The 27,323-nt window shown below is 42.8% G+C and overlaps 2 protein-coding genes across 6 annotated transcripts; one reads left to right on the forward strand and one right to left on the reverse strand.

The window, feature by feature from the left end:
- On the reverse strand, positions 1-14,314 carry rmi1 (RMI1, RecQ mediated genome instability 1, homolog (S. cerevisiae)). Its single transcript, XM_029438915.1, is given in 10 exon segments — positions 1-1,873; positions 2,521-2,710; positions 3,242-3,320; positions 4,236-4,359; positions 4,711-4,781; positions 6,350-6,499; positions 7,162-7,272; positions 13,338-13,379; positions 13,381-13,560; positions 13,988-14,314. Coding segments are annotated over 9 exon segments (2,097 nt in total). The 5' UTR covers positions 13,501-13,560; positions 13,988-14,314; the 3' UTR covers positions 1-663.
- Positions 14,303-27,047, forward strand: hnrnpk (heterogeneous nuclear ribonucleoprotein K). Of its 5 annotated transcripts, none has more exons than XM_029438916.1 (17): positions 14,347-14,429; positions 15,481-15,554; positions 15,675-15,835; positions 15,981-16,078; positions 16,333-16,389; positions 17,303-17,346; positions 18,849-18,921; positions 19,380-19,493; positions 19,670-19,798; positions 20,194-20,528; positions 21,086-21,133; positions 22,584-22,623; positions 23,536-23,551; positions 24,009-24,041; positions 24,212-24,279; positions 24,721-24,890; positions 26,141-27,047. In XM_029438916.1, exons 3-17 carry the CDS (start codon positions 15,778-15,780, stop codon positions 26,169-26,171), a joined length of 1,314 nt encoding a protein of 437 aa, XP_029294776.1. In that variant the 5' UTR covers positions 14,347-14,429; positions 15,481-15,554; positions 15,675-15,777; the 3' UTR covers positions 26,172-27,047. The 5 variants fall into 5 exon arrangements, with proteins under 5 accessions (XP_029294779.1, XP_029294776.1, XP_029294780.1 ...); XM_029438920.1 differs by having other exon boundaries at positions 19,386-19,493; XM_029438917.1 differs by lacking the exon at positions 14,347-14,429 and adding an exon at positions 14,437-14,578.
- Positions 27,048-27,323: the final 276 nt, after the last annotated feature.

The following is a 27,323-nucleotide window of genomic DNA, read 5'->3' on the forward strand; positions in this document are numbered from 1 at the left end:
TAACCTTCAGAACAATTTTATTTAAAAATACAGTAAATACAGGCAAGGCATCACATTTGTGTTATATATTCATTCAAGACAAAAACAGATGAGTCTCTATAATGAACAGAAATAATCGAAGCTCATGGCCTCTCCTTTAACTCCCTTTGCTCTCATTCTCCTCTGGGGGAGTTTATTAAATACCCATGCTGCCCTTGGATATTTAATATTTATATATCAGTCAGAAGTAATGGATGTACTGAATGGATGCAAAGGCTGGCAATTCATTACAACCATCAGAATATGACTTATTTTCTCCCCCTATTCCGTTCTCTCATCTCACTTGCTTCACTCTTCTTCTCGCATCGTTTTCTCATACAATTTGTGATGATAAATATCAAGTGTAGACATTAAAGATCTGTTATCTTTGGGATGGATGCAGTGAATTTCAAGCAGAAAAAAAAGCTCTTAAAATAGATGAATGAATTCCTCTAATGACAAATGACAGAATGTCACATTCACTAGCAGATGGATGCATGCAACATACTGCTTACTGATCATCAGACATCCAGTTCACACATTCTGCTCTCCAAATCTGGAGCAGAAGGGCAGGTTGAATACCAATCCTAAAAAACAAAACCCATCATTGCATTAGGGAGAATTTTTAAAGGCACTCCTCTGGGTCTATTTTCTCCCGTCTCTCACCCTCTGCTCCAGCTGCTGGACTACTTTCTCGTTGACGGGGTCTGCCTTGGTCATGACAGCTTTTCCGCCGTCTGGTTCAACCACAATGGTCATAACGCAGCACATGTCCACCAGCTCCTCCTGACACCTCCTCATCCCAGTGTCCAGCTCACCTCTCCGGGATGGGTCCCGCTTCAGAGCTCCCTTCTCCGCCACCGAGAAGCCCAGCAGGCCTGTCAAAACCTCATCGGACAGCTCCACGTCCAGGTAACCAGTGCCATCAGATATTGTAGCACAGACGCGCCAAAAACCGTTGTTGCTGCTCAGTTTCCCCAAGAGAGTCACAATGAAAGCTTTGACGCAGATCTCTGTTGTGTGATGCTGTTGTTTGGACATCATCTCTTCGAGCAGGCACAAATATGTAAAAGGTGGAGAGGTCAGAGTGAGAGCAGGGGCCGAACCTTCACTCTGAGGATCAAATACTGCAGTGCTTGAAGTGTAATTTTGCACCTGAGGTGTGTTGTGTGAGCTCTCAAATGCAGGCTCTGTATTAATAGAAAACCTATCCGTTGCATTTCTTGATAAGTCGCTGGTAAATCCACAATTGGAGCTTGAGGTTTCAGTTCTGTTGGCAGAGCTGTCTCTGGCTCTACTAGGTCCTTGATGGACAGGGAGCTGATTTAGCCGCCCAGTTTCCACCTCTGCGAGTAAGCAGTCCATATCTTCATCCATGAAGTCACTCTCAGCATTAGTAACCAAATCATCAATCATCAATTCATGTGATGGCTCTAAAGCTGCTGTTGGGGAGAAGACCTGCCCTCTAGCTCCTCTAGTAGAGCCTTGATAGTCTCTTTTCTGTGTGGTGGATCTGGAGTTGCTTGAATCAAGCCGTGAGCCAGAGACATTCAAAGCGTGCTGCACAAACTGAGAAGTCGTTCTGTTATGAATTCCTGTTATTAGGTTGTTGTTGTTCTGTGACGTGCTTCTGTGACTGCTGTCAGACTGTGTAGTAACATTTGTACTTTTCTGAAAAACCACACTGTTCAACTCATCCAGAGGAAGATCGTCAAAGTCTTCATCAGGGAAGTCTTCGTCTGCCATGTTGGCATCTGAGATCTCTTGTTGAATCAAGAGGTCAGAATCCTCTTGTTCGTTACTGTGGCGACGCCCTTGGACTGAACCACCTCTGTTGCTCTGGGTCAAACCACTTCTAGAAAGAGAACAGCCAGAAAATGTTGGACCAAGATAATATAGTGCTTTTTAACAGTACTGGTGGGCCCAGTGTGCCAGAGGTAATGCTATATGCAACAAATCAAATATAGTTTTAAAGCTACCTTTCCAAGGTAGGAGTCTTTTTGAAAAACAGTAAAAGCTCTGAAGCTACAGAAACAAGGGGACAAAAATAGTTATATCACTCAAAACTGTTAAGTCTTATCTTTGATTACAGCCTTGAGTTGCTAAATTCACAATAACTTGACACTAACAAGCTTATTTTGAATTTAATATCATAATTAGTGAACTGCCTTTGTCGTTCAATCAAAACGATTAAATCATAAGGGAATTTATTCATTTACTCATTTGTTTCTGAAATTGGTGAAATTGGTGGTCACATGACAGCAGGCTAAGATAAAGATAGCAACAATTAGAAAAACATTATATATAAAATAAGTGTGTCTATAGGCTGCAGAATTAATGTGTTCAATGCTTCCTCAAGTAGCTGAAAGGTAAATGCTGATATTTCTTTCTGAAGACAAACATTACGCAAAAATTCTAAATGTCAAGGTATATTTGCCTGACGGTGAACACTGAGGAGTTCCAGCATCGAAATGTCAAGACATTATATTGTTAACCACCCACCTGAATGAGGCCGTCGAGACAAGGCTCCTGGCAGAGGAGCTTCTCGAGGACTGAGTGGAGGTCTCACTGAGGGTCCCGTAGGCGCTGTCTTGAAAATTCCCAACCTGAACCCTTTCCACCTCCTCCTGGGCCTCCAGACTGGCCAACAACTCTGCGTCATCTAGCTCCAGGGCCTCCACTTCCTGGTTACCTGAAGAGGAAACAAAATGAGGCACGACATCATGATTATGTTCAATTATAAAATGGGTAGTTTAAAGGGATAATGTGGATTGTTTGAAGTGGGGTGGTATTACGTGCTTAGCACAGTCGATGTATTAACTACAGCAGATGGAGGTCGGCACTTTGGGTGTATCCACAATAACACAAACAAACTAACTGATCGAGGCAGCGGGGGACCAGCCTCGATCTGCGAGGAAAAATTACTGTTTTTTGTCTTTAAAGAGAGTATAGATAACGGCTATACATTTTGCTGCTGCCTCCGTCCACAGCGGTACATTGCTTTGCTTCCGTGCTGTAAGTCCAGCCTGAATCTACAAACATGGGCATGCCGTCCGTCATCTACTGTAGGTAATCCACCGACTATGGATAAGTACCCCTCTTACAACCCCACAACAAACAATCCAAACTATCCCATTAAGCTAAGAAATAAGGTATACATTTCAATTCTTAAACATGCCTTATTTTATATCAAATCTAAATTGCTGAAGGGAATTGAATTGACCTTGTTGTGGTGCTGGTGGGGCCTCCTCCCCCTCCTGCTGCTCCTCAGGAAGTCCTAGTGTCCGACACAGCACCTTGCCCTGTCAGTAATATAGAAATATACCATTGGATCTGCATACATTACATGTTATACACGGCTGTATAAGAACAGTTAGGATTGAGTCTTTCAGTTGTATTCATTAGCTGTGAAAAACAGTAACTATAACAACTATATATATTTAATCTCAATGCTGTATTACCGTAATTTCCGGACTATAAGCCGCGACTTTTTCCCCATTTTGCGACCCTGCGGCTTATATAACGGTGCGGCTTATCTATGGATTTTTACAGCTAACGGCCACTAGGGGAATTCCTAAATCTATGGATTTTACAGGTTACAGTCCACCGGATGCAGGGAAAGAGCGCGCAAAAGTAGCGAGTGGTACGAGAGACAGACGGACATTACGAGAGCGAGGCAGTGTGTGAGACACCCTCATTATGGAAAAAAATTTTCGAGGAGTCTTATTTTGTTAAATATGCTTTTATGTTGATACTCCTGAAACCGGCACTTTCTGGGGGTTCGCGCCACTTTTTCGGGAGACAGAAAGAAGGATACGCTGAAGAGAGGGGTGCATGTCCAAAAACCCCGACTGTGGAGTTACCGTATGATGATGACTTCCATGTGTTTCTTCTGTTTCAACGGTAATTTATGGACAAATTAAGGAAAACACCAACGGTCAGAGACAATAAATGCTGATTGAACAGGCAGAAGTTCTCCATCGTTATTTCCTGGTTCTACACAACACAACGCAGAGTCGATCGTGGTGTCAGCTACAGACCAGCTACATACACATCAGTCAATTTAGCGTCTGCGGCTTATAGCCCAGTGCGGCTTATATATGTACAAATTAGTCAATTTAGCGTCTGCGGCTTATAGTCAGGTGCGGCTTATAGTCCGAAAATTACGGTAAATATAAAGACTTTTTTTAATTAACATATTGGGTTAAACAGTTTACCTGTTTATTCCTCTCCACCAGGTCTTCCACCTCACCACCCAGGACCTTGATGTTGGTTGGCCCCAACAGTAGCATCCCAAGTCTGCAAACCATCTTCCCCTGTAGCTGCAGCTTCACACCAGGCCTGAGGGTTACGAGAGTCAACAATAAATAAATGTATTTTCATTTTTTTTTTTCTTGATTCTTGAGAAACTGGCAGTGACGTAGCAGTAGTATGTTAATTAAATGTGATTACATTTTTGATTTGATCACATATCCACCCCAAATCTAAAAAGACATAAAGTAACAGCATTCCCTTTGTTTCCTTAGAACACAATTTTTGTTTTAAGACTAGAGACACTGTTGCTGGAAAGACGTGAAAAAGAAAAAAGAAAGAGATTAATAAATTGTAGAAAGTCGTGGTTCTTCTCTTTAAGTTGGTAGCAGCAAAAAGACACCACAATGCAGTAAAATGTTACACAGAATGATTCTTAACCTGAGAGCTGTGCTGAGCGCAGGGATGGACTGATACTCCATGGCCTCCAAGCTCTGGACTCCATCTGTCACCTGTACAACAGAGACGGTGTATTTGACCAGGAACAACTGAACAGCGAAATGATTACAGATTTACATTCTCAAAATATTACAAGTCAAGAAGCCTTGTTTCTCTAAATAGAAATTCTGAAAGAACAAATGACATGATAAATACACTTCTATGCATTTTTATCTGTGACATGCAGCTACTGTACTACTGTAAGTCACACTGCTGCTTCAAACCTAGACTCAGTGAATTTGGAAATAGATGTTTTTATTTTTATTTATTACTTATGCTGGCTGAGCTGGACTTTTTAAAATGCAAGGCTGGTCAAAGCTTATCTGAACACATCTGCTTTATTACCCTGGCTTTTGACAGTGATTCCAGTGTATTTTAAAATGCCATGGGTCTTTGCACCCTATGACTTCTGGAATTGTGCGACTTCAGACCTCAGAAACAGTAAAAAAAGAAAAGAAAAAGCTATTGCAACGTTTCTAAGCAACACAAGAACTATTCTTGAGAAACCACAGAGCAGTGACAAGTGTATTACTTAAGGTGAAAATTACAGTCTGCGCCTTATATTCCGGCAATTTACGCTTTCATATGCTCCCACTGATTGTACCTGTCCACTCTGATTCAGTTAGGAAGAGAAGCAGAAGTCTTCATTATTCTACCCGACCAAACACTTAAAGATAAATCCTGGCCATATATAATGACTGAGTATAATTGTACACACTGGTAAATAGTGTAACATTGTATTTTTAATCTCAAATACACCGTAGTCACTACCGGTTTGTGTACAATGCCAAAAAGTGCTGTAAAATATTTCTGCTTTCAGACTATTGTGATCACAAAGTTTTTTCTTAACAAAATAATGATATTAGGGCTGAAACCAACAATTTCTTCATTATAGATTAATCTCACAATTATTTATTATTATATCGTTTGGTCTATAAAATGTCAGATAATAGTGAAACATGTCCATTCCAGTTTCTTAAAGTCCAAGGTGATGTTTTTTAAGGTCTTGTCTAAAACCAGATATTCAGTTAATATGATATAAAACATAGAAAAGCAGGAAATCTTTATATTTGAGAGGCTGAATACAGCATGTTCTGCAATTTCTGCATGGAAATGTACTTAAACAATTATTCAATTATCAAAATAGGCAATTATTTTTCTGTCGATCAACTAACTGTTGCAGACGACTTTAGCACATATTCTGTTTCATGTAAGGCAGGGGTCTTCAACGTTTTTCAGGCCAAGGACCCCCAAACTGGTGTAGCGTGGAGCAGGGACTCCCGACTGTATATATTGTATAGAAGAGGCCTGAAGAGGTCCGTGCGACGGGGCGTGGCGGATATGTATTTAGTTCACCCCTCTCCTTTCCTCAACTCTGTCTCTGACTGTAGGTGTGCGTCGCCGCCCTTCGCGAAGTACAGCGACAAACAATTTCGCGACCCCCCTGTAGTACCTCCGCGGACCCCCTTGGGGTCGTGGATCCCCTGTTGAAGACCTATGATGTAAGGTAATGCGATTGTTAAGTCCACTGGGAAATTTACAAAGTATCTCATTCAAAGGAGATTTCATACATGCTTCTGACCTGCAATAGTAGCATACGGGTTGGTCTGGCTTCCCAGGGCCTCTGGGTGACCTGTGTGTCAGCAGACACCTCGTCGTTGGCACAACCTGAGCCCCTCCACTTCTGCAGCTGACCATATGCAGGCTGGCCGATGTCGAGTAATGAGTCAACCTAAAACAGAGTGGGACTATTGATTATGTTGCTTTTTTCCAGCATAAGAATTTCATAAATCTCTAGTGAGCTGTTTGACACTCCAGTCTTATAACAGTATAATTTATATACAGTGCAACATGCATCCAGTGGTTCCCCTCATTGTGTCATTTGGAACCAACTTACATTTAAAGATTCTGTCTCAGGGTTTTCCAGCTGATTTTTTGATGCTTTGTTATAATATGGATTCTGCCTGTCCTCCAATCTTTCCTCCCCTTGAACAGCACAACAGCATTATTCTCTGTGTGTGATCTTTTCTGTTTAGTGTATCAGTTTTGTTAGATTTAGAGCTGAAAAAATATCAGATTTTCACTACATGATCATTGTGGCCAAAATAATTCACGTTAACGATATCGCGATATCAATAGAAAATTTGAAGAAAATAAATAAATAATAATAATAATAATAATGCTATTATTGTTACATGTGATATTTGTCTTTTTTTTCCCGTCTTCACCTGTGTTTAGTTGTTGTTTTTGATTTTTGAGGGTTAATTATTAAAGCCAAAACTCTGGCTGATTCATAATTTTGACTGATCAATGGTTATTGGCCCTAACATAAAATCTAACATTAAACTTGAGATGAAATATATAGAATGAAATGTATGATCAAAAAGCCTGTACCTGGACACAGAAGTTTCCGCTGAGTTCAGTCTTCTGGGCCTGAGAGAGCCCTTCAGGGAGAACAGGAAAGCCCAGGACCCTCAGGTCTGTCAGAAGCCACTGGTCCAGCGCCTAAAATGACATGTCATGCAGTGAGGCACATGAGGGTTTAAATTGTTTTAATTGCAATTCTGTCATTCACAGCAAGTTTATTTCCCACTGTAAGACCTATTTTATGACACTGTATTATTTTTATTGCGTTGTAATATATTAATAAAGAGATAGATAGACTTTGGCCACAGAGGGATGCAGCTGATGAGCAACAATATATTTAAGGTACTCTGTGCCGTACAAATGATGCAGGAAAACATCCCCCACATGATGCCACCACCAGCTGGTACAGCTGACACCAAGCAGAATGGATTCATGCTGTCTTCACAAACATTTTGCCTGCTATCAGCATGTTCCAACAGAAACCAGGATTTGTCAGACCAGGAGGTGTTCTTTCAGTCGCCCACTTTTGCCGATCCTTTCCCACTGTAGCATCCGAATCCGAATCAGAAAGCCTTTATTAGTCCCACAAGGGGGAAATTTACCTTGTTACAGCAACATAACAAATGAAGTAAAGTGATGGTCAGGGACCTCGACGGACCAGACCCGGGCAGCAGAGGCTGGCTCTGGGGACGTGGAACGTCACCTCTCTGTGGGGAAAGGAGCCGGAACTAGTGCGGGAGGTGGATCGCTACCAGTTGGATCTGGTGGGGCTTACCTCCACGCACAGTCTTGGCACTGGAACCGTACTCCTGGATAGGGGTTGGACTCTATTCTTCTCCGGAGTTGCCCAAGGTGTGAGGCGTCGGGCCGGGGTGGGGATACTCACTAGCCCCCGGCTGAGCGCCGCTACGTTGGAGTTTATCCCGGTGGACGAGAGGGTCGCCTCCCTACGCCTTCGGGTTATGGGGGGGAAAACTCTGACTGTTGTTTGTGCCTATGCCCCAAACCGCAGTTCTGAGTATTCGGCCTTCTTGGAGACCCTTAATGGAGCCCTGCAGGGGGCTCCAGTAGGGGACTCCGTAGTCTTGCTGGGAGACTTCAACGCACACGTGGGAAACGATGGAGACACCTGGAGAGGCGTGATTGGGAGGAAGGGCCTCCCTGATCTAAACCCGAACGGTCGTTTGTTGTTGGACTTCTGTGCTAGTCATGGAATGGCCATAACAAACACCATGTTCGAACATAAGGATGCTCATAAGTGCACGTGGTACCAGAGCACCCTAGGCCAAAGGTCAATGATCGATTTCGTAATCGTATCATCTGATCTGAGGCCGCATGTTTTGGACACTCGGGTGAAGAGAGGGGCGGAGCTGTCGACTGATCACCATCTGGTGGTGAGTTGGATCAAGGGGTGGGGGAAGACTCTGGACAGACCTGGTAAACCCAAACGGGTAGTGCGGGTGAACTGGGAACGTCTGGAGGAAGCCCCTGTCCTGGGGATCTTTAACTCACACCTCCGGCGGAGCTTTTCAGCCATCCCTGTGGAGGTTGGGGGCATTGAACCTGAGTGGGCGATGTTCAAAACCTCTATTGCTGAAGCTGCGGTGATGAGCTGTGGTCTGAAGGTCTTAGGTGCCTCAAGGGGCGGTAACCCTCGAACACCGTGGTGGACCCCCGGTGGTCAGGGAAGCCGTCCGACTGAAGAAGGAGTCCTTCCGGGTTATGTTATCCGGGAGGACTCCGGAAACAGTTGCAGGGTATCGAAGGACTAGAAGGGCGGCAGCTTCTGCCGTGTCAGAGGCAAAGCAGCGGGTGTGGGAGAAGTTCGGAGAAGCTATGGAGAAGGACTTTCGGTCGGCACCAAGGTGCTTCTGGAAAACCATCCGGCACCTCAGGAGGGGGAAGCGAGGAACCATCCAAGCTGTGTACAGCAAGGGTGGGACCCTGCTGACTTCAACTGAGAAGGTTATCGGCCGCTGGAAGGAGCACTTTGAGGAACTCCTGAATCCGACTAACACGCCCTCTATGGTTGAGGCAGAGCTGGAAGCTGATGGGGGATCATCGTCAATTTCCCTGATGGAAGTCACTGAGGTAGTCAAACAACTCCACAACATTGCGTGGAAGTCTGGGACAGTGCCTAGGGGTTGGCAGACCGGGGTGGTGGTTCCCCTATTTAAAAAGGGGGACCAGAGAGTGTGTGCCAACTACAGGGGTATCACACTTCTCAGCCTCCCTGGTAAAGTCCACTCCAAGGTACTGGAAAGGAGGGTTCGGCCGGTAGTCGAACCTCTGATTGAAGAGGAACAATGCGGATTCCGTCCTGGTCGTGGAACAACAGACCAACTCTTTACTCTTGCAAGGATCCTGGAGGGGGCCTGGGAGTACGCCCGTCCGGTCTACATGTGTTTTGTGGATCTGGAGAAGGCGTATGACCGGGTCCCCCGGGTGATACTGTGGGAGGTGCTGCGGGAGTATGGGGTGAGGGGGTCACTTTTGAGGGCCATCCAATCCCTGTACGCCCAAAGCGAGAGTTGTGTCCGGATACTCGGCAGTAAGTCGGACTCGTTCCCAGTGAATGTTGGCCTCCGCCAGGGCTGCGCTTTATCACCAATCCTGTTCGTGATTTTCATGGATAGGATATCGAGGCGTAGTCGTGGAGGAGAGGGGTTGCAGTTCGGTGACCTGAGGATCTCATCGCTGCTCTTTGCAGATGATGTGGTCCTTATGGCATCATCGGTCTGCGACCTTCAACAGTCACTGGATCGGTTCGCAGCCGAGTGTGCAGCGGTTGGGATGAGGATCAGCACCTCCAAATCTGAGGCCATGGCTCTCAGCAGGAAACCGGTGGATTGCCTACTCCGGGTAGGGAATGAGCCATTACCCCAAGTGAAGGAGTTCAAGTACCTCGGGGTCTTGTTCGCGAGTGAGGGGACAATGGAGCGAGAGATTGGCCAGAGAATCGGAGCAGCGGCGGCGGTATTACAGTCACTTTACCGCACCGTTGTGACGAAAAGAGAGCTGAGCGAGAAGGCAAAGCTCTCAATATACCGGTCGATCTTCGTTCCTACCCTCACCTATGGACCATGAAGGCTGGGTCATGACCGAAAGAACGAGATCACAGGTACAAGCGGCCGAAATGGGTTTTCTCAGACGGGTGTCTGGCGTCTCCCTTAGAGATAGGGTGAGAAGCTCAGCCATCCGTGAGAGACTCGGAGTAGAGCCGCTGCTCCTTTACGTTGAAAGGAGCCAGTTGAGGTGGTTCGGGCATCTAGTAAGGATGCCACCTGGGCGCCTCCCTAGGGAGGTGTTCCAGGCACGTCCAGCTGGGAGGAGACCCCGGGGAAGACCCAGGACTCGGTGGAGAGATTATATCTCCTCACTGGCCTGGGAACGCCTCAGGATCCCCCAGTCGGAGCTGGAGGATGTGGCCCGGAGAAGGGAAGATTGGGGTTCCTTACTGGAGCTGCTGCCCCCGCGACCCGATCCCGGATAAGCGGTAGACGATGGATGGATGGAGAATAAACGTAATACAAGTACAAAGTGGTTGATAAAAAGTTGTAAAAGTGAATATTGCACATGATAGTGATAATTGCACAACAGTGGTGGAATAGTGTGTTCTTGGTGTGGTGGTCTACCAGGGGCCGTGTAGATTGTACAGTCTGACCGCTGCAGGAAGAAAGGACCTACGGTATCTCTCCGTGAGACACCGCGGGTGAAGCAGCCTGACACTGAAATATCTGCACAGTGAGGACAAAGTGTCCTGGAGGGGGGGATGGGACATAACACTGAAGTATCTGCACAGTGAGGACAAAGTGTCCTGGAGGGGGGATGGGACATGTTGTCCAATAGAGAGGACAGCTTGGCCCTTATTACAATTTACAATACAATACAATTTCAGGGTTAAAAGGGAGTTTAAGGGGTCATTTTCTCTCTGGATCTCCGAAACCACTTTACACCAACACTTGTGGTGATTTATCGACAGGCAAGATTAGTTTATTATGAAACAAGAATTAAAGAATAATTGCTCCTGGTGTTTTTATGTGGTCACATCAGTTTGAATAAGACATGTGTCTATGCAGATGGTCACGTATGGGTACTGTTGAGGGATAGCATGCGACAGAATAATGAAAACACATAATGACTACTAAATAATGTTTTTATGTTCAAGTAAGTGTTGATATAGAGGTTACCTGAAAGCTATGGAGGCAGCCTCTTCCACAAAGTTTTGTGGAAAGCAGCCAAGGCGCCAAAGTTGACTCCTTATTATCGATAGTGCACATTAGCTTTGTGTCTAAACAACATGACCATAGGAGCTCTTATATACAACAGCAAACATAACAGTTGTGCCTCTACAAATATTTAGAAAGACACAATTTAACATTAGCATCGCAGGACATGTTGTCCAATAGAGAGGACAGCTTGGCCGTCGTTCTCCTGTCTCCCACCACCTCCACAGTGTCCAGAGAGCTCCCCAGGACAGAGCTGGCCTTCTTAACCATTCTGTTCAGTCTCTTCTTGTCAGCAGCCGAGATGCTGCTGCCCCAGCAGACCACTCCATAAAAAATATCTGATGCCTCCAGAGTCAAAGAAGGTCTTAAGGAGTGCCCCCTGCACTCCGAAAGACCTCAGTCTCCTCTGCAGATAAAGCCTGCTCTGTATCTTCTTGAACAGAGCAGCAGAGTTATCTGACCAGTCCAGTTTATTGTTCAGGTGAACACCCAGCTAATTGTAAAATTTTACAATCTCAATGTCTGTTCCCAGGACGTTCACTGGTGTTGGGGGAGAATGATGGCGCCTCCTGAAGTCCACCACCAGCTCTTCCCTGGTCTTCCCTGCGTTGAGCAGGAGGTGGTTCCTCTGACACCCGAGGGAAAAGTCCTGTGTCAGCTCTCTGTACTCCTTGTCATCCCCATTAGAGATGAGGCCGACAATAGCAGAGTCGTCAGAGAACTTCTGCAGGTGACACTTTGCTGTGTTGTGGGTGAAGTCTGCAGTGTAGAGGGTGAAGAGAAACAGTAACAGAACCGTTCCCTGGGGGGCCCTTGTGCTGCAGACAATCATGGCCGAGTGACACTCCCGGGTCCTCACGTACTGTGAGCGGTTGGTGAGGTAGTCCAGAATCCAGCTGGTGAGGTGATGGTCCACGCCTGAGCGCTCCAGCTTGTCCCCCAGCAGCCTGGGTTGAATGGTGTTGAAGGCACTGGAGAAATATAATTATGACAAAGAACATGATTCTCACAGTGCCCCCAACCTTCTCCAGGTCAGAGAGGGATCTCTGCATCAGGTAGATGACAGCGTCATCCACCCCGATGCCCCGTTGGTAGGCGAACTGAAGTGGGTCCATCGATGGTCTCACAAGGGGCCGAAGATAGCCAAGGAACAGCCTCTCCGGTTCTAAAGTTCAATGAGTTGTGCTATCTCTGCACTGTATATTTAATTATTTTTAAATATTATTTTTCAGGCTTTTTGCCTTTATTGATAGGATGCCCGCTCTACCAGGTGAGCTGCCGGGGCTCCCCTGTGCTCTGCATATTTGTGCAGGGTTCAACAATATATGTTTACTGGGCCCCACAAAGTGTACAGCATCTTTTGAGCTTACTTGGCATGTCAAGTTAAATAAAACAGCTACTTAAAACATTTACAAATGACGAGTTATGTCTTTTTAGTGTGCAAGGATACTGGAATTTCCCTCCATACAAGACAGAAAGAGACAAAAACAATCTGCTGTGGCGAGGAGAATATTCAGTTCAATCTGGGTTACTCGAGACACCAAGACACCATATTCAATTATAGCAAAACAGAGTTTTCTGCCAACGATTAATCGATGATCAAAATAGTTTGTTCCTTGATCGACAAATTGATTAGTCGATAAATCATTGCAGCTCGACCAAAGACAGACAGAAGACAGAATAAATAACGTAAAGAGACCAAAACCAGTTACAGCATCAACTGGGAAGGGGTTAAAGGTCATCAACCAAAGTCAGTGGATGGCTGGAGAAAGATTAAGAGGACATTCATATCTAATGCTGAGACTGTCTTGGAACAGAGACCGAAGTAACCATGTCCCTCCCTCCATATACAATCACCTGTTATCATGTGGCCCAAGTCCTATACTTAAATCATGTCAGTCATAACTAAGCCATCTTTATGCCAAATGAGAAACTGTAGACTGTCATTATGTTGCATTCAGACATCTTGCCTACCTGTTGGTTGATTTGCTGCTGTGACAGGACGACGTGCTCCTCCTGCCTCTTCCTGCAGCCATTCCACGCAGGCTTCTAGCCAGGCAAAGGGCACCTGGACGTGCCAAGAGGACTGCAGCCAGGCTTGGGTAGATCGTACCACTGCCTGGATCTCAGGGGCCATCCTCTTTTCTTTTGTGAGTATTTAATTTAGGCAACTTCCTGATATCTTCCTCACTGTAATCTGTTATAATATAAGGACAGTACTGTTGTTCATATTTATCAGTAATGATTCTACTCTTGATTACATGTTAGCAATGACACAATTTTTTAATTAGGGTTTTCAGTATACAAGTGGTTCAAATTATACAATTTCAGGGTTAAAAGGGAGTTTAAGGGGTCATTTTCTCTCTGGATCTCCGAAACCACTTTACACCAACACTTGTGGTGATTTATCGACAGGCAAGATTAGTTTATTATGAAACAAGAATTAAAGAATAATTGCTCCTGGTGTTTTCATGTGGTCACATCAGTTTGAATAAGACATGTGTCTATGCAGATGGTCACGTATGGGTACTGTTGAGGGATAGCATGCGACAGAATAATGAAAACACATAATGACCTACTAAATAATGTTTTTATGTCCAAGTAAGTGTTGATATAGAGGTTACCTGAAAGCTATGGAGGCAGCCTCTTCCACGAAGTTTTGTGGAAAGCAGCCAAGGCGCCAAAGTTGACTCCTTATTATCGATAGTGCACATTAGCTTTGTGTCTAAACAACATGACCATAGGAGCTCTTATATACAACAGCAAACATAACAGTTGTGCCTCTACAAATATTTAGAAAGACACAATTTAACATTAGCATCGCAGATAATACCTTATAAACAGGAATAATTTGAGCAACCACACTAAAACTTGCGGATGTAACTGCACCCGGAAATCGGGTTTGGAAACGCCTCTTCTCTTGTGATTGACGTCTCTTCTAGCCAATGGTGACTCTCGCCTGTTTGATTTGCATTCTGTTCAACCAATCGGCACACTTTACCGTAACTTGTACATTTCCAGGTTCGGTAGAGAAGGAAAGGGGACGAGTAAGGTGTTGCACTGCAGGTTCGTGTTTTGACGATGTTTTCTCTTTTTTTCTGCTCCCCATTGAGCCTAATGTAGTTGAAGTGCACAGGTGCTATACAACTAAACCTGACTTTAGTGGTCACTTTGTTCCTTATTGTGTGTCTGATGCAACGGTGCTGAATTATCTGGTATGGCTAACGTTAGCTCCCCTTGTGCTCAACCGAAATTATAGCAACATGGCGAAATTAGCTAGCCGCTAGCTTGAGTGGTTCGGGCTCGTCTTTGTAATGACCGATTGGTCATGTTTTATAAACCTACTCGCGTTAGATAAGTAACACAAAACGACACTTTGCCTCGTATTCAACTAGTGTAGTGTCTGAAACGAGTGTACGATCGACATTTTTTGAAATTGCTCGCTCAAATCTACACAACGAAGCGCGTAGCTAACCCAGGTAGCTAACATGAACTAGGCTTAGCCAATGGTCGATACGTTAGCTTCGGTTGAGCTAAGTTATCGTTGGCTCATTTTCAATTTGGTAAATGTCAGCATTTCGTATAATTGTTAACTACTACATTTCTGGCATTAGTTACTTACTGTAACGTTACATTGATACATATTCGATTAATATTTCAGTAAAATGGCTGAATACCGAAGTTATATTGCTATCTAACATTATTATTACTATTATTAGTATTATTATTATTATTATTATTATTATTATTATTATTATTATTATTATTTATTCATCACTGGCCGGTCGACTCATCTCTTGAGTGTAGCACCACTTAATTCACTCCAAAATAATGTTAAATATTTGCTTCTCTCTCCCGGACAATCCTAATAACGTTACGATGCGATAACATAATGATAATTGTGTCCCTTCAAATAATGATGATCCTAAACGCCCACTAATTGGATGTTCATACGCCGAGTTAACCTGTAATATTTGTTAAATATCAATAACAGAGATTCAAACATAACAGTGAAATAATTTGTATTTGATTATAATTGGTGCGTTTCCAGCTTTACTATCACTGAGCCTTTTTACATTACATTTCAGTATTTAAACTAGCCCCTCCCTCCCAACAGGTTGCATCAGCTGTTTGGTCCTTGCTTATTTAGTTCCGCCTATCAACACGCCCTTGTCCCTGTAATAAATATCGGTGAGTGCGGAGTTTTCTGCTAGTTTTTCTCTCTGTTATCCCGGGTTCTTGTATAACCAGATCTCCAGCGCACAGCTTGACTTGTCTTATTTCTTTCCCTCCCTTTCACAATGCTGACAGATTACCACCGCTCACAGGGACCAGTTTTCTGCTTCTCTCTCCCTGCTGCTGCCTGTTCCCCGGACCGAGGTGCCCACCCTATCTCCTTCGGTGTCAGAAGACCATGGAGACAGAAATTGAACAGCAAGAAGATACTTCATTCGGCAACACAGAGACTAACGGTATAAAACATTAGCTTCTGAAAACAGTTTGAATTAATAAGTATTGGGATTATGTTCTAAACTCCATTCTGTGGTCTTTGATTATTTCTTATTATCTAGTTTGTATGCATGGTTTTCAGTGCGTGGTCTTATCTCTCTTTGTCAGGTAAGCGCCCTGCTGAGGATGCAGATGAGCAGAAATCATTCAAGCGCTCTAGGAACTCGGACGAGATGGTTGAGCTTCGCATCCTCCTGCAGAGCAAAGTAAATCAACTCCCCTTTCATTTAAACCCTTTTGTGATTAATTGCATTGTCTCTTTCTTTTGTGAACCCCTTCAGTTAGACTGCCGATTTCTTGTACACTTTTTGTTGCCATGATCACATTGCTGCCTTTTTGAATAATTTATTTCCACCCTTTTATTAGGAGCATTGTGCCTATCCTGACATTAAATGTAGTATTAATTTTCTTCTTTATTTGTTATGTCTCCAGTTTTTGTAAGTATTCTCTGTGATTTCAGAATGCAGGAGCTGTAATTGGGAAGGGTGGAAAAAACATCAAAGCCCTTCGTACAGACGTGAGTACATTTTATGCATTTCATACACCTTGAATTTTAATTTTATATTCTCTATTTTTCCCATGAACGATGTTCAGCCTCCCAAAACATTTTTTCAGTTTAAAATAATAATAAAACATTTACCCTGGACAACTGTTTAAAAACCTGTTTTGCTATTTGGCAATATTTCCTTCTGTGTAAACAAGGGGTGTGGTTGGCTGATGCCTGTATTGATATTAGTAGACACACCCTTTGGGATTGGTTTTATCGTTTTATCATCATGTGATTACCTCAGCTAAACTGGCCCTTGGCACCAAAGTCGATTGTCATGTCCATTTGTTTCTCCATATTGATAATTTATTGTAACGATGCTTTTGTGGCAACACTGATGCTCTTGTTAATTTAAATGTATGAGCACAGTGTGGTGTTCATGAGATCACCTGCAGCGCCAGCTAATATTCTTTTGTAAGTGTTAAGGCAACCTGACCAATTCTTAATTCATTTAATGTCATTGCCTCTTTCTCTAGCCTTCCACAATTTGTTCTACCCCTCTCTCACTGTCTCTGGTCTATTCCCAAACATTGAACTTATCATGTTCTTAATATGCCATTACCCATTTTCCAATGTCACCTTTTCTCTCTTTGACAAACCAATCTCTGAGAGAATCAAATTAAAGTCACATTTGAACAGTGTAGAGCCTGTATATTAAAAATGTATTCCTCTTCCCTCTTCCCTCTCCCTTGTTTATTATTTTACTGTTGACTTTTGCCCACTTCCTCCTCTGTTGCCCATGTTCTGGATGGCCCCTCCTGCGCCCGCCCACCTGACACCCTGGTTGGCCCTGTCCATAATCGTGCCCTGTCCCTAAATGGGCGCCTTACTTGATTGACATCTGTGCTCGAATGGCCCTGGCCCCTGCCCATTCCACGCCCAGTACAATGCCAGTGTGTCAGTCCCAGACAGCAGTGGGCCTGAGCGGTATGTCCCTAAGCTCCTCCCTCTCACTGCCTGACTACAGGTCAAACAAACAACAAGAGATGAATAATAAATAAACATCCTGCCTCTGTCAAGTCACTGTATTTTAACCTACCTGTTCTCTTAGTATTTTAGCCTAAGTCAAAATGCCTAAATGCGTTCATGTCCAAATCTGCCTGTAAAAGCCATGTCAACATCCTTTTTATATGCCATTTCTAAAGTCACGTCAACATTGAAACTTAGGCTGGTGTTGTCAGGGTTTTTCCACAATCTGCCACTGTCTTTTTAAATCTTTGCTATAATCTGTGCAATATGTCTGTTTTGTTTGTTTAATTTTCATTAATGATTATCTATCCTCTATCTTTCGCGTTTTCACCTCCTTCCCCCCTCAGAGTGGATATACTGGTGTTCTTGTTTTTTTTTTTTTTTACGTTAGTTTCATAATCGCACCTGCTTCTAGCACCATCCCATTCTTTCCTTGAGACGCCCTCATTATACTGATAGACTCAGATTGTCCATCCATTCTAAAACGCAAAAGGCAAGCTAGGATTCATGTGTGTGTGTGTTTTTTTTTCCTTTCCTGTCTTCTGCTGCATCTGACCTTTTTAGTTATTGACTGCTGGAGCTATTGAATGTTCAGATTATCTCTCTGTCCTACTCATCCCTGCATTCTCTGGTGTTATGTTTATCGCTTCTCCCATTTCCATAAAAAGCATCAACTCCAGTGGTGGCAAACTTCATTTTCCATGGTATAATCTACTCTGTTACTCTCCCTCAGCTGTCTACCATTCTACTACCATGTACAAACTGTGCTTAAGTTCTCTTGATCAGTAATTTCATTGTTTTTATTGTATGTCACTAGGTGGGTGCAGACAACAAATTCTACTTCATATTTCTTGGTCAAATGAAGCATCAGAATTGCTGTCCAGGTCATTTTCTTTTTTAAAGACAGGAGGACACTTTGGTAAAAATGATAAAGAAAGGGATTCTTTTGGTCTCTGGCTTCCCCGATCTTTCAAATTTGTGTTGAGAACCTTATTTGAGGTATTAATAGTCTAAGTATTTGTGGTGTGCATCCACCAAACTATGCTTTAGGACTATAGAGTTCTCTCTGGCACCTTTTGGTGCTTATTCCTGCCAGATCCTCCTCAGACTTCCCCCCCCCCTCCCCCGTCTTGGTCACCAAATGCAGTCACTTTTCTTTGGGTCCCTTTTTATTTTGCCTCTTTTCTTCCTTTCTCTGGACAAACAACTGTTTTCTTTTCATTGCATTATTTGGGTACCAGCTTTATTCCAGTTACAGTGACGGTGAACAGTTTAGAAAACACTGGATTTCAACAGTTCATTTAGCTGTGTTAGTCTCAGTAGTGAGTTGGTTAAATGGAGTGTCACTGTTTTTTTATGGCAAAAAACGGATGTCATGAATTCTCTAATCTGAATTGTGGTTCCCTCCCCCTGGGATGTCTTGCTGGCACCCCAAACCCCACACTCTGTGAATTCTGAAGCATCCTGAGCATCAGTGCCGACATCGAGACAGTTGGAGAAATCCTGCTGAAGATTATCCCAACACTGGAAGAGGTGAGGACTGGTTGAACTTGTTTTCCGTCTCCATGTCTTTTCTTGTTCATCACAATAAACTAACCCATTTATTTGGAAGTGAAAAGAAGGGTGGATGTTTACAGTTGCTACCCAGCTTTGTGTTGTAAATGTACATTGTTTTGCAGAGATGATTTCCAGTTGAATTTTATTTAAGTTTGACTTTTTACAGTTTTGTATTCTTGCAGTTTTGTTGTTTGGCTATTTTCGCTTGCCAGTAAGGGGTTCAGATGGGCTGAACTGGACTGTTGTATTACCGGTCGGCAGTGTATTTCCCCATTATCTGAAGTGATATTGTCATCTTTATGCCATTATGTGCCCTTTTGTTGATGATTTTTGGTAGACTTGGAAGAAACACAAGTCTCAGGCAGGTTTGAGGTTTTTTATAGTCAAGTTAATATATTTTATTAAAGAATTAACATGCTAAACGTTCTGCTCAGTACCAGCAGTACAATGGCATGGATTTTGACTGTGAGCTTCGCCTGCTGATCCACCAGAGCCTTGCTGGCTCAATCATTGGAGTGAAGGGAGCCAAGATCAAGGAACTCAGAGAGGTATGTTGATACAAGACATGAGGATCAGGTTTTCTAGAACTAAATCAGTTGCAAAGCAGTTAACAGACTGTAATGTGTGTCTTAAAATGTTTCTTCTAAAGTAGAATCTGCTGCTGTATCATGTAGTAGCCTTCTCTTTGTCTGTGATCTTCATGTGTACATGTATCTGTCTCCAGAACACAAAGACCAGCATCAAGCTGTTTCAGGAGTGTTGTCCTCAGTCGACAGACCGGGTGGTTCTGGTTGGTGGTAAAACGGAGAGGGTGGTGGAGTGTATCAAGACTATGCTGGAGCTCATCGCTGAAGTAAGAATCTTTTACGGTGGTTGAGGCTCCTCATATTTCTTTTTGTAATATGTCAAGTTGTATACAAGTTGTTGAATTGCAACATATTGAAGCCATTAATTGAATATTTGTTCTGTTTGAAGATAACTTTGTGGTAGGACATTTAAAATGTAGCCTAGTGTTGGACACTCAAATGCTAAAACCAACATGTAAACAGCATGTCATGCTCAGCTGATTTTTGTTGGAAGTGCGTCAGAACATTTAATGCCGTTCAGTGAGGTTTTGTTTTACGGTAGGAATATATGTATGCATTGTTGTAAATGGATGAATTTATTCCCAGCGCACCTGTGTTCTTGTAAACTCTACATTCTAAATGCCCTGGAGCAGGTGAAATGATCTCCCTCTGTCCTTTTTAGGCTCCCATAAAGGGCCGTGCACAGCCCTACGACCCTAACTTCTACGACGAAACATATGAATACGGTGGTTTCACCGTGATGTTTGAAGAGAGGGGAGGCGGTCGCAGGCTTATGGGAGGGTTCCCCATGCGAGGGGGCAGGTCCAGTGGTGGTGGAGAACGTGGGTTTGACCGAATGCCCTCTAGCAGAGGGGGACGGGGCCCCATGCCTCCCACTCGCCGAGATTACGATGAGATGAGCCCCCGGCGAGGACCTCCTCCACCCCACCCGAGTAGGGTTGGCAGGGGGAGTGGCCGTGGACGCAACATGACCATGGGTCACCCACACAGAGGAGGGTAAGATATGAAAAGTCTGTTGCTGCTTTCTGTCGCTTTTCTTCTTTGCTTCTTTTTTTTACTCGTGCACAAACAGTCCTGTCAAGGCGTGGCAATCTAATTGAGTTTGTTGGTGTTTGTGTCAAACATGTTTTCCTGAAATATAAATCGTACATTACAAATGCCAGATTATAATACAGATACAATTTTGTACAACTTCTTTGTTTTACTGAACACTTAAATGCCAAATGACTGCATGATTTCACTCACCAGTTTGAAGTTGACCTGTTGAGTTTTAAGTGTTTTGTCTATGCTCTGTTCCGAGTTCCTCTTCGAGAGAACTTGTTTCCTCCTGCATCTGCATATAAAAAGCTTAATCTCTCTTCAGGTGGTTATTTTCCAACCAGATGCACTCAGCTCAGATTCACCGAACTTGCTTTACATTGTCTAATTCAGAGGATAAACCCCTGTGGAAACATTTGTATTCATGGTTATCATTCCATTAATTTTATGTGCTCATCACTGTATGTCTGGGTGTGTTTGTGTGTGTCTTTTTCCCATCTCCATCGTGACCACAGAGAAGACCGTTACTATGACTCGTACCGTGGCTCAGATGACAGGACAAAGTAAGTTTCTGTCCCCAAACCTTTGCCTAAACTTTGTTATTTATCTTAAAAGGGATACTTTGACATTTTGATATTCTCTTTAATATCTTTTTACTTGCACTTGCCACAATAATGGTAGGTGCTCTATAATCATTCACTAAAGCAAAGATTCCTCATCAATACCATTGGGTGGTGCTTCCTGTAGAGTAGCATTTTACCCGATCGTCTTTGTGAGGAATAAGACATTTACTAGCGCTGACAGGTGTTCAGCATAATTTCCATTCACACATGTGACAAATATTTTTGCATTAATTGATTTTTAAAATAAAGTTTTAAGTGTTGAGGTATTCCTACATGTTCCATATGTTCCTGCCTTACTACTTTGTTGTGTTTTGAATATGCCTGGTTATCCCTTTCTTCTCATGGCTTGTGAGAAAATAACACACTGTATAAACCTACCTGTCATCCGTAACTCTTAAGTACTAATTACTGCCCTGCAAACATCCATTGCTCTCCTGTCTGTTTGCCTGTAGTGTCCTAGCCTGCATACAGTCTATAACCTGATCCCCATCTACCTGTTCATACTCTACCTTTTTTGGAGTGCTTTGCAGGGAACTGCAGTAATGTTGTATGACATCCTCATTTTTTGTTTTAATAACCCATCCAATCTGTATTCACTCCCAGGTTAAGAGAAAGTATTTGTGGTGGTGTATGAAGGTCATGTGCTGTTGGGAAGGTGACATTTGTAACTAGTCTCCTGCAAAACAGCTTGTTTTCACAAGCTTACTTGTAATTAGTCATTTTTTTTACATCTAAAATAGGAAGCTTTTTTTTATATATTGGTGTCATTGTAGCTAATTACACCAATGTGTAATACAACATGGCTGGATTCACTCCAAATCAGGCAAAAACGCTAGTCTTCCCATTGTAGCATCCTGCTGTTTACCGAGCAACGTTATGTTTCACATGTAGGGACTCATTTAAGTGACACCAAACGCCTAATTTGGTGTGAATGCAGCCCAACACTGTTAAGCAAAAGCAACAAGTTATGTTGAGGCTGTAGTTTGACATGAAAGTAACATCCATGCATGTATGTTCTTAGGAACATCAAGAGTACCAAATAAATCCAAACACATGTCCTCAGCTAATTCCCTAATTTAAGATCTGTTATAGGGGGGGAAGCAGCAGCCCATGGCTCTGATCATCATCACCACCACCTGTCACTTCTCTCACCATAACACCGTCAGAGCTGTTCCTGTTACTGTGTAGGAAGATGGCTGAGAGGAAATGTGTTTATACTGTAATCTTGCTCAGCGTGTGTGTGCAGTTTGACCTAGACCACAAATTTCCTTTGGAATGCAGTCCAATCTTTTTTCTAATCATTTTGTATTTCTTTCCAACCCTACCCCCCATCTCTCTCTTTCTCTGCCCCTCCACACTCCCTCCTTCTATGACACTCTTTCGTCACCAGTGACAGAAGAGGCAGACCAGATCGCTATAGTGATAACATGGTTAGTGACCCTTTGCTAAATGCATGCCGCTCTAGTTCTAGCATCTCATTGGGTGCCAGCATCCTCAGACTTTCACACTGGTTGGTCCTAGCGCTATACAATATGCTGTGATTGTCCATTATGTTATAATCATAATAGTGGTTTATTGACGATGCAACAGTACCTGGTCCCTCATGCTCACACCGTCATCTTAGCCCTGCATCAAGATATTTTTTGCATGGTGTAAGCCATCCCACTAAATGACCATAATTACTACAGCCTGAGACACCCCATAAAAATCTGCTATAATTGCCCTCTTACTGTGTACTTTTCACGGCCAGCCTGTTTTTCCTGCAAAGAGAGAGGGAGGATGTTGGGGGTGGGTAGGTTGGTGGTGGCCATGGTTGGTTGCTAGGCAATAATAACGCTTTGTTGACAGACTGGAAGCTCTCTCTCTCTCTCTGCCTCTCTCTCTCTCTCTCTCTCTCTCTCTGCCTCTCTCTCTCTCTCTCTCTCTCTCTCTCTCTCTCTCTCTCTCTCTCTCTCTCTCTCTCTCTCTCTCTCTGCCTCTCTCTCTCTCTCTCTGCCTCTCTCTCTCTCTCTCTCTCTCTCTGCCTCTCCGAGAGATGGCAGGATACTGCCTGCCGTTGCTCAGCAACAGCTTTTTGAATTGCCTGTTGCCCTGGTGACAGCAGCAGCTGAATAGCAGGTGAAAATTGGGGCTGATGGAGATGTAAGGAAAGGGGGGAAGGAGGAGGAGTCTGGCTTATGGACGAAAACTGGGTGGCTTTTAGTTGAGTACTCCATGGACGAGGCTGCTGCATCATCCATACATTTGTGCTTACATTCCTCCATCTATTCACCTGGGATCTCTAGAAAGATGAAAAGAGTCGACTATACCGTATGTAACTCGCTTCCGTTTGTTTTTTACAGAGTGGAGGAGGATATGGTAAGTACTAAGACTCATGTTTTTTTAATGTCATAATATGAATGTCTTAGTCTACAGCCCTGTGTTTTATTTTTTTAATTGTATTTTTATACATACTGTAGTGTCAAGCATTTTGTCTGAATGTAGTGTTCATAGAGAAAATGACAATCTGTACACTGACAACGTAGCCAGAAGGACATTACAGCTCATATTAAGATGTCGTGGCTATTGGATTGCAATAATATTGTGCTTTTTATTTTAACTTTAGTGGAATGACATTTTACTTAGTATCTATTTAAAAAAAAAAAAAATGGCACACAGAGCTAATAATATATCAATTAACAGTTTACTTCAGAAGATCTTTCGAAAATGACAAGCCACATCCGTATTGAAATGGGTCATTTGTTTACAAATGTCACAGAAATAACTCGTCTTAATGTTTATACTGAGTCAGTGTTTATCTTTATCTCCTGCTCAGACAACAGTTCCTCCTGGGATAGCTACCAGTCCGGTGAGTCTCGACATTTCTATCGATCTGTACGATTAGAAAAGAGCCATGTGTGATAATGCTGGCAGCCGGGTATTGAATTTTAGTGCTCTACTTACTTTCCCTCTGTTTCTACACTCCTCTTTTCCCTGTTTGTGTACTTTGGACCTCTCCCCCTTCCTTCTTGCCATCAGGTGGACGTGGCTCCTATAATGAAATGGGTGGCCCGGTCATCACCACACAAGTGACGATCCCTAAAGATGTGAGTAAATGAACGCAACATAACATTTGAACTGGCACACCAAAGAATATCTCACCTACTATATTCAAATGCCATAAATATAATTCAGTCAGGCTGGGTAAAAACCCTACATTGCCATATGTGATCATGTTATCTGCATTTGCTATCCTCGTATTTGTGTGTATGTGTCATAGTCCATTATTTGTGCACAACTGGCTGGTACACTATTCCAGTTGTGGGGATAAATAAGTCATGTTGTCTTCCACACATTGACTTCACACGAGAATCTTTCAGTGTAATTTATTATTATTATTCATCTTTTCACATTTACACTTCATGTTAAGACCCTTAAAATATTAAAACCATATTTTCTTGAACATATCTTGCATCATCACAACAAATCATTTAAGCTCCACACATGTATTCCCAGTGCCTGAAATGTTCCCATTACCCCCACAACAGCTGGCTGGCTCTATCATTGGTAAGGGAGGCCAGCGGATCAAACAGATCCGCCATGAGTCAGGAGCCTCCATCAAGATCGACGAGCCTCTGGAAGGTTCTGAGGACCGAATAATCACCATTACTGGCACCCAGGATCAGATCCAGAACGCCCAGTACCTTCTACAGAACAGGCAAGTTCTGACACAGCGGTGTTGCATTACATTGACTTCCGTCTCATTAGATGTAGAAATTCTTGATTCAGCACCCTAGTTGTAGTTCAAACATTTATCCCATGAAATTGTGCTCATCAAGCCTACTGGCTTGTCTTCCTAGAGTTGAAACATTTCAAAACCTCTATGACATTGTCATGTGGGAACCTCATCTGGCCTGAGCTCACACCTGTTGGGGTGCATCATAAAGTTAGTGTAGGCAACCCATCTTAGAAAGTACAGTCTTGTAAACTCATGCAGGCTAATAGATGGATATAGATATTTTAAAGATGCTTTCTCTTTCTCTTTTTAATCGCTCTGAACCACACGTGTATAGATTGTGTTATGAATATAAATGTGTTTTTCTGAAATTGCATTGCAATACTAGTTAACCCACTTTTTGTTGGGTTATGCATTTCTGTTGCCTGCTGTCTCTTCTCCACTAACTCCCTTCCTTTCTTCCCCATGCAACCTGAAACTAGTTCAAACCTTCCTCTTGCATGAAATGGCTGTAAATGAGTAGGCAAACTCAATATTGCATTTTTCTTTTAAAAGAGTCAATGTGATTGACATGTTTCTTTGACTGTCACATTTGTCCATTGAAAATGATTGGTAGAAGAAAAAAAAGAAATGTCTCTTTGCCATCAAAGCCGTTTCACTGTGAAGCAGGGAGTGGATTGATTCTTCCCCTGGCTGCTGCTGTGTGGAAGACTAGTGATTTTGTTGTTTTTAGTTAGATCAACCGACAACAAATCACAGTCTGCCAAATAGCACAGGCCCCTCCTCTTCTGTCTCCCTTGGCAACCAGTAGGCATGTATAATACACACTACTTCCTTGTTGATGCTATCCAAGCTTAGCACAAATGCTGATACAGCTGTAGACCTGCCGCCGCTGTCTCATGAGTAGTGTAGTGTTGCCATGGTAACTAACCCTGCCTCCCTCTTCCTTCCTCCCATCCCTCTTCAGTGTGCTGCACCTGCTTGGACACAAGGACTAACCACACCCCTCTTTTTCCTCCTCCTCTTCCACGCTTTCCGCCAGCCACTTATTTTCAGTCTTCCTGCCTGCCTGTCATTCTTACTCGCTGTCTGTCTTTCTTCCTGCTCTGCCTCTCCATCTGTTTCCTCCCAAGACTTCATCCTCCCACAGTTGCATTGATATATATTTACACTTGTGAATTGCAATTTTCTTACTGTGTATTTTATTTATTTTCCCACTCTTTTTATTTCAGTGTGAAGCAGTACTCTGGTCATTTGCTGTAGACCCAGGAGACTCAGATTGAAGCAGACTCAGATTGCCCCCCCCCCTCCCCCTCCCCTCAACCTTTCTGCCCCTGTCCAACACATCCCCTTCAGACTATTATTCTGGATTGTGGGTGTCTTTTTTGAATTTTATTTTTGTATTTTTTAATGAAATAGATGTCCAACATTCCTGTGCATAAAAAGAAAATGTAGATGTTCTGCATTTTTAAGAGTGTAGTCCATTAGATTATCAGATACACTTCTTTCTTTTTCTTTTTTTTTTTTCTAACACTCATCTATCAAAAATATTCTTCAGTCTCCTGACATACAGAAATAAACATAACCTTTTATTTTTTGATGGTTTTGATTTTTATGACTTGTATGTGTATGTTTGTGTCTCTGGTTTAAATCTGTCCTGAGTGTGTGCATGCATGTTGGCGTGTGTGGGTTGGGTGTGCTTTCTCTTGTCTATATCGGTCCCTTCACACACAGTTGTATCGCATTACTACTCTGTACAACATGCAGAATGTAAGCTCCTGTTTTTTCCTAAATTGAACCTTTTTTTCTTTTTTTAGAAATGTGGGAAATGTTACCCATATGAATGGATTTGGGGATGTTTAAGTTAGGACTCTTGTACTCACAAGATACAGGACAGTCTGACTAAGTTGTAAGAATATACATGGTAGTTGTGTGATGAAATGAATCTGAATAATTTGAGTAACTCACAAACTGAAACTTGTAGCTAGAATTTCTTTTGACATTTTATTAGAGTTGACAAATGATATTGAACTTATATATCAGTAATTTCCTGTGCTCTACACTTGTTTGCTCTCCATGCTGTAGACTTCACATTGTCAAATTGTAAAATGAATAAAGATGGTGCCACTTTTTACTGAACCAATTTGCATTCTTAATGAGTTTGTGTATTGACGTTTTATTTTTGTTTTTTGGAAGATCCTTGCAGCTGGATCAGTTTTCTGTACACAAAGCATCTCCCATTGCATGTGTGTTATATGTAAAGCTACGACTATCTTATTTTCTTTATCTGTAGATTCTTTTCTGGACTACGTGATTTATAATAAAATAAAATGTCCACAAAAAGCTTAGATGATATCTGCAAATTGTTTTGCAAAACACAAATATTAGACGACAATGAAAAGCAGCAAATCTTCA

Source organism: Cottoperca gobio, chromosome 9 (genome assembly GCF_900634415.1).
Source record: "Cottoperca gobio chromosome 9, fCotGob3.1, whole genome shotgun sequence".
Lineage (NCBI taxonomy): Eukaryota > Metazoa > Chordata > Actinopteri > Perciformes > Bovichtidae > Cottoperca > Cottoperca gobio.

Excerpts from the sequence above, each read along its gene's own strand:
- hnrnpk (XM_029438919.1), top strand. The coding sequence starts at position 15,778 with ATGGAGACAGAAATTGAACAGCAAGAAGATACTTCATTCGGCAACACA. Across the intron at positions 20,529-21,085 it reads GGTCACCCACACAGAGGAGG|AGAAGACCGTTACTATGACT; the intron begins GTAAGATATGAA and ends TCGTGACCACAG. Across the intron at positions 24,280-24,720 it reads AAGTGACGATCCCTAAAGAT|CTGGCTGGCTCTATCATTGG; the intron begins GTGAGTAAATGA and ends CCCCCACAACAG.